The sequence below is a fragment of the Oncorhynchus mykiss genome, chromosome 2, assembly GCF_057628025.1.
Source record: "Oncorhynchus mykiss isolate SJ-2025 chromosome 2, ASM5762802v1, whole genome shotgun sequence".
NCBI lineage: Eukaryota > Metazoa > Chordata > Actinopteri > Salmoniformes > Salmonidae > Oncorhynchus > Oncorhynchus mykiss.
In genome coordinates, this window is record NC_143023.1 from 85,403,168 (window position 1) to 85,416,031 (window position 12,864).

Below are 12,864 nucleotides of genomic sequence, written 5' to 3' on the forward strand. Positions count from 1 at the left end.
GTAGTTTTCCACAGTCACTGGTAATTTTCCACAGCTGTCTAGTAACCTCTTTTCATACTGGCTCATTATCTATAGGGCACTAAAAGCCTAGCCACGCAGAAATATAGTTTCCTCTGGTTAGGCTTTAAATATCTTATCACTCATCTATCTTGGACATAGAGGCTGTGAGAACTGGTTAGAACCTGTTCTCATTTGTACTTTTTTTCTACGGAAGTGGAGCCAATTACGCCATCTCTTTTCTAAGTTTACCTCCCCCTAGAAGGGTTATTTATATTTTGTAGAGGAAGTCTATAAAGACTGTGTCATTTGTAAATTAACAAGATCCTCTCCTGATTCATCCTGAGAGAGTGATCTCCCTTGTAATTGCTTGAATAAACCTCTTATTTCTGATAAATTAGTTCTGCCTGATTTCATGAACAAGTTTTCCTCAACAAGCTCTATGCGAAGCAGATGTGTAGCGCTGCATGAGGCAAACGGTGGTCATACCAGACACTGACTGGTTTCCTGATCCACGCCCCTCCTACCTTTTATAAAGGTATCTGTAACCAACATATGCATCTGTATTCCCTGTCATGGGAAATCAATAGATAAGGCCTAATGAATTTATTTCAATTGACTGATTTCCTTTTATGAACTGTAACTTAGTCAAATCTTTAAAATTGTTGCATGTATGTTTAGCTCACATAATATACTTTTAAAGTATTAATTAAGGTGTGTGTAATAGAATAAATGTGGCAGAAATTAATGTAGACTTTAATGATATCTTCCTAAATATTTGTTTGCAATGGTGCGGGAGTCCCAAGATGGAGGCGCGGTGGCTTCAACAGAGCACAGGTGGACTCCAATCAAGTTGTAGAAACATCTCAAGGATGATCAATGGAAACAGGATTCGTCTGACCTCAATTTCAAGTCTCATAGCAAAGGGTCTGAATACTTATGTAAATAAGGTACTTCTGTTTTTAAATTAAATTAAAAACCTGTTTTCACTATGTCATTATGGGGTACTGTATGTAGATTGAGGATTTTTTTCAAATGTAATCCTTTTTAAAATAAGGTTGTACAACATAACAAAATGTTGAAAAAGTGAAGGATTCTGAATAGTTTTTATTTAACATCACATTACATATTTTCACAAATAGTTTCATGTTTAACTACATACGTTTCACAATATTTAGAATTAATATTTCAAGTTGGAAGTTTACATACACTTAGGTTGGAGTCATTAAAACTTGTTTTTCAACCACTCCCAAAAAATTATTGTTAACAAACTATAGTTGTGGCAAGTCGGTTAGGACATCTACTTTGTGCATGACACAAGTAATTTTTCCAACAATTGTTTACAGATTATTTCACTTATAACTCACTGTATCACAATTCCAGTGGGTCAGAAGTATACATACACTAAGTTGACTGTGCTTTTAAACAGCTTGGAAAATTCCAGAAAATGATGTCTTGGATTTAGAAGCTTATGATAGGCTACTTGACATAATTCGAGTCAATTGGAGGTGTACCTGTGGATGTATTTTAAGGCCTACCTTCAAACTCAGTGCCTCTTTGCTTGACATCATGGGAAAATCAAAAGAAATCATTCAAGACCTCAGAAAGAAAATTGTAGACCTCCACAAGTATGGTTCATCATTGGGAGTGCTTTCCAAATGCCTGTAGGTACCGTGTTCATCTGTACAAACAATAGTACGCAAGTATAAACACCATGGGACCACGCAGCCGTCATTCTGTTCAGGAAGGTCTCCTAGAGATGAACGTACTTTGGTGCGAAAAGTGCAAATCAATCCCAGAACAACAGCAAAGGACCTTGTGAAGATGCTGGAGGAAACAGGTACAAAAGTATCTATATCCACAGTAAAACAAGTCCTATATCGACATAACCTGAAAGGCTGCTCAGGAAGAAGGAAGAAGCCACTGCTCCAAAACCGCCATAACAAAGCCAGACTAAGGTTTGCAACTGCACATGGAGACAAAGATCATACTTTTTGGAGAAATGTCCTCTGGTCTGATGAAACAAAAATATAACTGTTTGGCCATAATGACCATAGTTATGTTTGGAGGAAAAAGGGGGAGGCTTGCAAGCCGAAGAACACCATCCCAACCATGACGCATGGGGGTGGCAGCATCATGTTGTGTGGGTGCTTTGCTGCAGGAGGAACTGGTGCACTTCACAAAATAAATAGCATCATGAGGGAGGAAAATTATATGGATATATTGAAGCAACATTTCAAGACATCAGTCAGGAAGTTAAAGCTTGGTCACAAATGGGTCTTCCAAAGCCCTGACCTCAATCCTATTGAAAATGTTTGGGCAGAACTGAAAAAGCGTGTGCGAGCAAGGAGGCCTACAAACCTGACTCAGTTACACCAGCTCTGTCAGGAGGAATGGGCCACAATTCACCCAACTTATTGTGGGAAGCTTGTGGAAGGCTACCCAAAACATTTGACCTAAGTTAAACAATTTAAAGGCAATGCCACCAAATACTAATTGAGTGTATGTAAACTTCTGACCCATTGGGAATGTGATGAAAGAAATAAAAGCTGAAATAAATAATTTTCTCTACTATTATTTCACATTCTTAAAATAAAGTGGTCCTAACTGACCTAAGACAGGGTATTTTTACTAGGATTAAATGTCAGGAATTGTGAAAAACGGAGTTTAAATGTATTTGGCTAATGTGAACGTAAACTTCCGAGTTCAACTGTCAACCTGACAGCTGAGAAATGTATACTTTAAGAGATACAGTTATGTGTGTTTCCTGTCCTTTATGAGATCACCAAATGAAACACACTCGACATGAAACACACCGTATACCTATTTTTTATTTAAAAATTGCACTGTTGGTTAGGGCTTGTAAGTAAGCATTTCAGCATTTCACATTTCACTTGTATTTGGCGCACGTGACAAATCATCTTTTGATGACTGTCCTTTAAGTGTCCACGGACCATTCCCACATTCTCAAAAATATAAATATAGTTTAATTATTCAAACTTTTGATGTCCAAGTGTCTCTCTGTGCTCCACAGTTTACATTCCAATCTCAAACACTACAGAGCGTAGGGGCAGCGTCTTTTATGAACGACCATAAAACAGCTGACTTCCACTCTCCCCCTCTATGAGAGAGAGCACGCTGTAGAGCGGACCCACGGTAACCTGATCCTTCAGATTGTCGCAGGAGAGTTATGGCACACCTAAAGGACTCTCAGACCAAGAGAAACAAGATTCTATGGTATGATGAAACCAAGATTGAACTCCTTGGCCTGAATGGAGGAAACCAGGCACTGCTCAGCACCTGGCCAATACCATCCCTACGGTGAAGCATGGTGGTGGCAGCATCATGTTGTGGGGATTTTTTTCAGCGGCAGGGACTGGGAAACTAGTCAGGATTGAGGGAAAGATGAACAGTACCATCCTTGATGAAAACCTGCTACAAAGCGCTCAGTAATTCAGTCTGGGGCGAATGTTCACCTTCCAACAGGACAACGACAAGTCTCTAAATGTCCATGAGTGGCCCAGCCATAGCCCTGACTTGAACCTGATCGAACATCTCTGGAGAGACCTGAAAATAACTGTGCAGCGACACTCCCCATCCAACCTGACAGAGCTTGAGAGAATCAGCAGAGAAGAGGAGAAGCTCCCCAAATACAGGTGTGTCAAGAAGACTCAAGGTTGTAATCGCTGCCAAAGGTGCTTCAACAAAGTACTGAGTAAATGGTCTGAATACTTTTTGCCGTTTTTTATTTTTAATACATTTGTAAAAATGTCTAAAACCTGTTTTGACTTTGTCATTATGGTGTATTGTGTGTAGATTGATGAGAAAAACTGTAACGTAACAAAATGAGCCGCTAATGCTGATGACATCACCCCTGTGAGTGGACCTTCCATAGACCCAAATTCCAAGGCCTACCAGCACACATTCACACCAAGAGCGCTCTGTTGACTGCTCTGTAAACTCTCTCCTGTAATGATTAACGTTGTGTATGGAGAATACTGGATTGTTCCCAATCACCCAGTGCACTAAAGACTGGAGTATAGAGACTAGAGCCTGTGGGTCTTGTTCCCAGCTCAGTACTCCATCTTCCTGGCTATAAGCCTGGCATCTCTTATTAGCAGCCCAGTACTCCATCTTCCTGGCTATAGACCTGGCAAGCAAGCCACGGAGACTGTAGACTCTCTCTGTCTCTTACATAACTCCTGCTTTGTGAAACAGCCATAAGTTGCCTCTGTCTCATACTCACCTCCTGCTCTGTAACACAGCAATTAGCAGCCTTTCTCAGGGTGTCTGCTGGAAAACCAATCAGCCTGCCTGGGATTAACAGTGTCTCTCTCTCTCTCTTTCTCCCCCTTTCTCTACCCTCTCTTCCTATATCTCTCTCCCTCTCTTTCTACCATGCAATTAATCGGCTAATGCAGATTTGTCAAAAAGAGCGTGTGTGTGGGAGTGGTTCTCCTAGAGCTTTGATTCTATCTCACCCTATGGTATCAACGGAACACTTGGAGAGTCATACTGTAGAATTCTAAGGGTGAAAAGTGTTGTCATTCAGATGCTTCTGGATGGAGGAACCACATGGACCTTGACATAAGAGTTGTCAGGATGGAAGGCGTTGTGTCATTCAGAATGTTCTGGATGGAAAACCACAAGGACCTTGAGACGTATTGTTGGCTGAATGGATTCATTTAATTAGACCTTCAGTTAATGTAATTTATAACCTTTAATTTCTTCAAGAAGGGGAAAACTGGAGAGACATTTTGAAATAAGACATTTGAAACTTGCAACAAAAAAGTAAAATGATTTGATTTGATGTAACACAGTGCTTTCCCAATGTACTTCCCTAAACATTGATATATAATGATATTCTACAGATACTAGGGCCGTGAAACGATACCATTTTTAAGTATAATTAATCGCAGGACTTGCTGTGATAAATCACAATTATTTGCATATTCAGAATTAGCTCAAATTGAGCTGTAATTGAAGATTATTTTATACAAAAAGCATTACAAGAATATTGAAGTCTTGATTTTGTCCAAAGTAACAGTTAACAAAATCAGGTAAATTGATAAAGCACACTTTCTTTAACCTTGTTTTGACATCACAACTTTTTTAGGTGTATATGATATGTATTTTTGATGTTTTCAATTTATTTTGAATGCATTCAGACAATGCGATTAATAACAAAACGTAAACTAACTCTGACAGACTCAATACACTGATTGTACAAAACATTAGGAACACCTGCTCTTTCCATGACATAGACTGACCAGGTGAAAGCTATGATACCTTATTGACGTCACTTGTTAAATCCACTTCAATCAGTGTAGATGAAGGGGAGGAGACAAGTTAAAGAGAGATTTTTAAGCCCTGAGACAATGGAGACATGGATTGTGTATGTGTGCCACTCAGAGGGTGAATGATCAAGACAAATTATTGTAGTGCCTTTGAACAGAGTATGGTGGTAAGTGCCAGGCGCGAGTGTGTCAAGAACTGCAGCGCTGCTGAGTTTTTCACGCTCAACAGTTTCCCGTGTTTATCAAGAATGGTCCACTACCCAAATGACATCCAACCAACTTGACACAACTGTGGGAATCATTGGAGTCAACATGGGCCAACATCCCTGTTGAACGCTTTCCACACTTTGTAGAGTCTATGATGAATTTAGGCTGTTCTGAGGGCAAAAGTGTTGGCTGCAACTCAATATTAGGAAGGTGTTGCTAATAGTTTGTATACTCAGTGTATATACACATTGTAAGTTGTATTTTATCAATTTTCAGGCTTTTTCAAAAGTGAAGAAATGAATACTCAGTTGTTGATTGACTGGGGTAATGACTAATGGGGCTGAGTTTTCACCATCGTCGTCGGTGCCAGTGCTAAAGAAGGGATAGAGTTTCTTATTGAAAGAATAATCAGTGAAGGAGTAGATATGAGACCTGTTATCCACATCATAGAAGGAGACCTGGCCTTGTTCATAATCAACATAAACCCCTATCTTCTGGGGCTTCTGGCTAAGAGCGATGAGGATAGCAGGGCTTTCAGCAGCTACATACCTATCCCCATCCCTCAGACATATAGCCAGGTATCCATGGCCAGGGCTCAGGGTGCCCCCACTCTTCCTGTTTATGGACTCTATGGCCACTCCTAAATCCAACCTAGTCTTACCTTTCACCTGCACCTCATAGTAGAATCTCCCTGAGGAGAAGCCCTCCTTTGCTAGGACATTAACGACTGAATTAAACCTTTCAGGGCCATCTGTGACATTTTGCCGGAGATCTCCAATTCTCACTTGTTTCCCGTCTTCAGAGACAATGAGGTACGGATGTGCTGTGTCAGGGTCCAGAGTCACATTCACTGCACACTTCTTAATCCTTCCCAACTCAGCTGCAGACAGCCTGCTCTCTTCACTATTGAGTGCTTCTCTCAGCTTGTTCACAGCTCTCCTCATAGACCCCACACTTGGATCACTGTGAATGCTGACCTCAGACCAGTCAATGGTGGCCGGTGGGGTACACAGGGACGGGAACATCTGGAGAAGGTGAAGGTGGTCCTCAATGTGTGAGAGCTGCTCCAGTTCAGAGCTTCTCTCCTGTAGTTTAGAGATTTCCTGTGTTAGCTCTAGAATGTGCTCTATAGCCATGGTTGTTGCTGCTTTCTGCTTCTTTTCGATCTCCTCAATGACATCTACATAGGTCTTCTGAATGAGCCGTGTCACTTCAGTCAGGAACAGCAAAGTGTCCTCTTTCTCCCTCTCCACATTTTTCTCGATGAGTTTTGCAGAGTGTACGATCTCCTTCATCTTCTTTCGTCGGTCCTGGATCATCAGCTGCATTTCCCCCCGCACTCTCTTGAAGTCTGTCTCTCCACACTCATCCCTTGTGTCGACGTAGTGGTGAATGACCTGGTCCTTGTCCTTACAGAATGGATACTGACCAGTTTGACCGCTTCCACAGGTGTGTCTGTCTTGTTTTATACTGTATTCATACTCCAGGTCTTCCTCCTCCTCATCATCAATCTCAATATCTTCTTCGTCCAGAGTAGCGGTGCGCACCAGGCACACAAATAAAACCAGGTACAACAGGCTGGCATGCAGGCCCCTCCCTATCCACTTGTTGTTTGGCGACATAGCTGGGAACAAGACAACACAGTCAGTTATTTTTTGTTTTGTTTCTATTTAGTTTAGTTCAGTTTAGCTTAGTTTCAGTTCAGTCTATGTAAAACATGAATGGAAATTCCCATTCAAGAACTGACACTTCATTGACTGGTGCAGATCAGACGTACAGATAAAGCCAGCATTGGTCACAGGTATTCTCGGGGTAAAACCTTTGGTTGGCACAGTCTGCCAGTAAGTGACTCATGCATCACATGCCTTGTTAAACTGAAACCAAAACAATGATAGAGACACGTATATATGCCTCTAAAATATATTTTCTATTTCAGTTTTAAAAAGAATACAAAAAAACATTCAAACACCCAGTAGGGACAGTAGGGTCGTTCCACTAATAGAGTGTCCTTTGCCTCCCTTTGATATTTTATACTGAACAAAAATATAAACGCAACATGTAAAGTGTTGGTACCAGAAATGTTCCATATGCACAAAAAAGCTTATTTTTCAAAATTTCTGCACAAATCATTTTACATCCCTGTTAGTGACCATTTCTTCTTTACCGAGACAAAGTAACCCCTTTTTCAAACTTGAGTAAAAGTAATGTTATGTTAATAGAAAATTACTCAAATAAAAGTAATGTTATGTTAATAGAAAATTACTCAAGTAAAAGTGAAAGTCACCCAGTAAAATTCTACTTGAGTAAAAGCCTAAAAGTTTTTGGTTTTAAATATATGTACAGTACCAGTCAAAAGTTTGGACACACCTACTCATTCAAGGGTTTTTCTTTATTTGAACTATTTTCTACATTGTAGAATAATAGGTAAGACATCAAAACTATGAAATAACACATATGGAATTATGTAGTAACCAAGAAAGTGTTAAACAAATCAAAATACATTTTATATTTGAGATTCTTCAAAGTAGCCACCCTTTGCCTTGATGACAGCTTTGCACACAAGTAAAAGTATAAACAATTCCAATTCTTGCTATTAAGCAAACCAGACAGTACAATTTTCTTCTTAATTTTTTTTTACACATAGCCAAGAGCACACTCCAACGCTAAGACATAATTTACAAATGAAGCATTTGTGTTTAGTGAGTCCGCCAGATCAGATGCAGTGAGGATGACCAGGGATTTTCTCTTGATAAGTATGTGAATTGAACCCTGTCAGTGTATTGTTCCCTGTCCTGCTAAGCATTCAAAATGTAATTAGTACTTTTAGGTGACACGGAAAATGTATAGGGTAAAAAGTACATCTTCTTTTTTAGGAATGTAGTGGTGTAAAAATATAAATACTAAAGTAAAGAACAGATACCCCCAAAAAACTACTGGAGTAGTACTTTAAAGTATTTTTACTTAAGTACTTTACACCACTGAATACATCCACCTGACAGGTGTGGTATATGAAGAAGCTGATTAAACAGCTTGATCATTACACAGGTGCACCTTGTGCTGTGGAAAATAAAAGGCCACTCTAAAATGTGCAGTTTTGTCACACAACACAATGCCACAGATGTCTCAAGTTTTGAGGGAGTGCGCAATCGGCAGGCTCTCGGCATGGTCAGATGAAGCAGATGCTAAACTACAGGACTGTTTTGCTATCACAGACTGGAACATGTTCCGGGATTCTTCCGATGGCATTGAGGAGTACACCACATCAGTCACTGGCTTTATCAATAAGTGCATCGAAGACGTCGTCCCCACAGTGGCTGTACGTACATACCCCAGCCAGAAGCCATGGATTACAAGCAACATTCGCACTGAGTTAAAGAGTAGAGCTGCCGCTTTCAAGGTGCGGGACTCTAACCCGGAAGCTTACAAGAAATCCTGCTATGCCCTGTGACTAACCATCAAACAGGCAAAGCGTCAATACAGGGCTAAGATTGAATCATATTACACACCGGCTCCGACGCTAGTCTTATGTGGCAGGGCTTGCTAACTATTACAGACTACAGTGCCTTGCGAAAGTATTCGGCCCCCTTGAACTTTGCGACCTTTTGCCACATTTCAGGCTTCAAACATAAAGATATAAAACTGTATTTTTTTGTGAAGAATCAACAACAAGTGGGACACAATCATGAAGTGGAACGACATTTATTGGATATTTCAAACTTTTTTAACAAATCAAAAACTGAAAAATTGGGCGTGCAAAATTATTCAGCCCCTTTAAGTTAATACTTTGTAGCGCCACCTTTTGCTGCGATTACAGCTGTAAGTCGCTTGGGGTATGTCTCTATCAGTTTTGCACATCGAGAGACTGACATTTTTTCCCATTCCTCCTTGCAAAACAGCTCGAGCTCAGTGAGGTTGGATGGAGAGCATTTGTGAACAGCAGTTTTCAGTTATTTCCACAGATTCTCGATTGGATTCAGGTCTGGACTTTGACTTGGCCATTCTAACACCTGGATATGTTTATTTTTGAACCATTCCATTGTAGATTTTGCTTTATGTTTTGGATCATTGTCTTGTTGGAAGACAAATCTTTGTCCCAGTCTCAGGTCTTTTGCAGACTCCATCAGGTTTTCTTCCAGAAGGTCCTGTATTTGGCTCCATCCATCTTCCCATCAATTTTAACCATCTTCCCTGTCCCTGCTGAAGAAAAGCAGGCCCAAACCATGATGCTGCCACCACCATGTTTGACAGTGGGGATGGTGTGTTCAGCTGTGTTGCTTTTACGCCAAACATAACGTTTTGCATTGTTGCCAAAAAGTTCAATTTTGGTTTCATCTGACCAGAGCACCTTCTTCCACATGTTTGGTGTGTCTCCCAGGTGGCTTGTGGCAAACTTTAAACAACACTTTTTATGGATATCTTTAAGAAATGGCTTTCTTCTTGCCACTCTTCCATAAAGGCCAGATTTGTGCAATATACGACTGATTGTTGTCCTATGGACAGAGTCTCCCACCTCAGCTGTAGATCTCTGCAGTTCATCCAGAGTGATCATGGGCCTCTTGGCTGCATCTCTGATCAGTCTTCTCCTTGTATGAGCTGAAAGTTTAGAGGGACGGCCAGGTCTTGGTAGATTTGCAGTAGTCTGATACTCCTTCCATTTCAATATTATCGCTTGCACAGTGCTCCTTGGGATGTTTAAAGCTTGGGAAATATTTTTGTATCCAAATCCGGCTTTAAACTTCTTCACAACAGTGTCTCGAACCTGCCTGGTGTGTTCCTTGTTCTTCATGATGCTCTCTGCGCTTTTAACGGACCTCTGAGACTATCACAGTGCAGGTGCATTTATACGGAGACTTGATTACACACAGGTGGATTGTATTTATCATCATTAGTCATTTAGGTCAACATTGGATCATTCAGAGATCCTCACTGAACTTCTGGAGAGAGTTTGCTGCACTGAAAGTAAAGGGGCTGAATAATTTTGCACGCCCAATTTTTCAGTTTTTGATTTGTTAAAAAAGTTTGAAATATCCAATAAATGTCGTTCCACTTCATGATTGTGTCCCACTTGTTGTTGATTCTTCACAAAAAAAATACAGTTTTATATCTTTATGTTTGAAGCCTGAAATGTGGCAAAAGGTCGCAAAGTTCAAGGGGGCCGAATACTTTCGCAAGGCACTGTACAAAAGGGAAGCACAGCGTCGAGCTGCCCAGTGACACGAGCCAACCAGACGAGCTAATTCACTTCTAGGGCCTAATGAATTTATTTCAATTGATTGATTTCCTCTTAAATGAACTGTAAATCAGTAAAATCATTGAAATTGTTTCATAATTATATATTTCTAAATTCCATTATCTTACTTTTTAGATTTGTGTGTATTGTTAGATATTACTGCGCTGTTGGAGCTAGGAACACAAGCATTTCGCTACACCCGCAATAACATCTGCTTAATATGTGTATGCAACCAATAACATTTTATTTGATTACCCAAAATGTACTCTATTGGTGGAATGACCCAGTAACCAGCTACACATCCACCAGAGCAGTACAAAATGAAAAGCACTGTGAATATCACTTAATAATCACCAACCACATACAAACAAAATAATGTGTACCAGAGCCCAAAGAGTTTCATCTATCCTGGGGCATATTGGTAGGATACTACAATACAATAACATTTGTGCTGTATAATGCAATGTAGAACTGCCACATGTTATGTAATGTTGAACAGTCAGCTGGTGACTGTCAAGCAAGTGACTGCCAGTCTCACGGTAATTAATATAATAAATATAATTCCCTTCTCCCGGCTGTATGCTCCGAAGCATCTCTCACTCATATGGCTCTCTCTGCCCTTCACGTGATCAGGTCTTTCTCACAGGCTACAAGTGAAGACATATACTTAGGGGACGCAACTGCACTCGTCCTTAACCAATTATGAGGTGCACATTGAAGATATTGGAAGAACTGTCCACATTTACTTTTTGTCAGCCAACAAGATGAGTAGACCTAACAAACAGCGAAAGCACTAGCCTATATCAATCTACTTTTCTCCATAGTACAAAAGTTGACCTTATCTATTCTGTGTGAGAAATAAATATTCCAAAGATAGTCTGAGACAGTTGTGGGAAGCAATAGATCCCAAATTAATACAACCACTAGCATCAAAAAAAAAAATCACACGATGAGGCTGAAGCAACCGATCATAACGTTTAGCTTAAAATGTTGATCAACAATTAGGCTATTTCTTTGCATTACAAGCGTAGCAATGCGCACTAGACAGTAGGCTATAAGCACAAATGTTCCAAAATGCAATCAATTAGCAGTAAAATTCCATTCTCAAAAGTGACCGCAAATGCGATTATGCATGTAATGCCGCCTTTATTATAAAAGTGATTTTTATGGTGAAAATTATCTTTCCCAAACTCGGAACTTATGTGCTGTGTATGTATGCCAGGTCGGGTTTACACCCGTTGTAAATCAGGATTAATGTGCATTTTAAGACTTTAGTTGTTATACAAACCTTATCAAAAATAGGCCTATGGGCTACGGTACATGAGGTGTGCGACTATGATTTGAAAAAGTTGCAAAAAAGGCATGCGCTGTTTTTGCCTTATTGCACACTAGCTGGGCATCACTCACAAGTGATAATATATCTCTCTGTTTTCTCACGCAATTTCATAGCCTATAGAAATGTTGAGCAGCATGAGCTCATGGGCTCTCATGAATTGTTTGATTTTCAATAACATTTGCATTGGTGTCAGAGTGAATTGAGGGACAATAGAGTGCTGAGTACCAGGCAGTTAGCAAGTTTGGTAGTCTACTAATGACCATAAGCAGCATCAGAGCTTGGAGAAGTCTAATTACCGTGACTAAACTAAATTTGACTGCCGTCATGACTCGTGACGGCCGATGTGGCAGTAATACGGTCCCCATAACAGCCCTAGTCCAATCTATACATGACTTTTCTATCGAAGCATTAAGAAATATCCCCTTGGTAAATAAACCTGTTCACTCACCTGATTGTGTGCTTGTCTAGTAGTGTTTCTGTATGACTATCTTCTTTCACTTCAGTGATAATCACTTGAGGCGATTACTTTATATAGCCTACAGTACCTGGCCAGGACAGTTTCACTTTATTGTATTACCCTGAAGTCAGTTACCGTACCAGCGTAAAATATATATTTCCTCCTCCCCTTCTCCTAAAGAACTATTACATCATATCAACTTGAGGTAAGTTAAGTTAAATATTAACTTCGCCGTAGCAGTGCTCATTCTATCATGTTGGCTACAATTAAACACCCTAAATTACTTTTTCACATCGAAATACATATTCATTCTGACTGTCCTGCCCATTGTCTCCAGCCC

General features: G+C 40.1%; 2 protein-coding genes across 5 annotated transcripts in view; one reads left to right on the plus strand and one right to left on the minus strand.

Annotated features, from left to right (window-relative positions):
* Window positions 1–12,864, plus strand: part of LOC110498104 (protein bicaudal D homolog 1-like) — an 81,014-nt gene that overhangs the window by 18,880 nt on the left and 49,270 nt on the right. The window lies entirely within an intron of this gene.
* On the minus strand, window positions 4,662–12,685 carry LOC110498116 (pyrin-like). Its single transcript, XM_021574712.3, has 2 exons — window positions 12,516–12,685; window positions 4,662–7,125 (listed from the first exon to the last, which is right to left on the minus strand). Exon 2 carries the CDS (start codon window positions 7,121–7,123, stop codon window positions 5,774–5,776), a length of 1,350 nt encoding a protein of 449 aa, XP_021430387.2. The 5' UTR covers window positions 7,124–7,125; window positions 12,516–12,685; the 3' UTR covers window positions 4,662–5,773.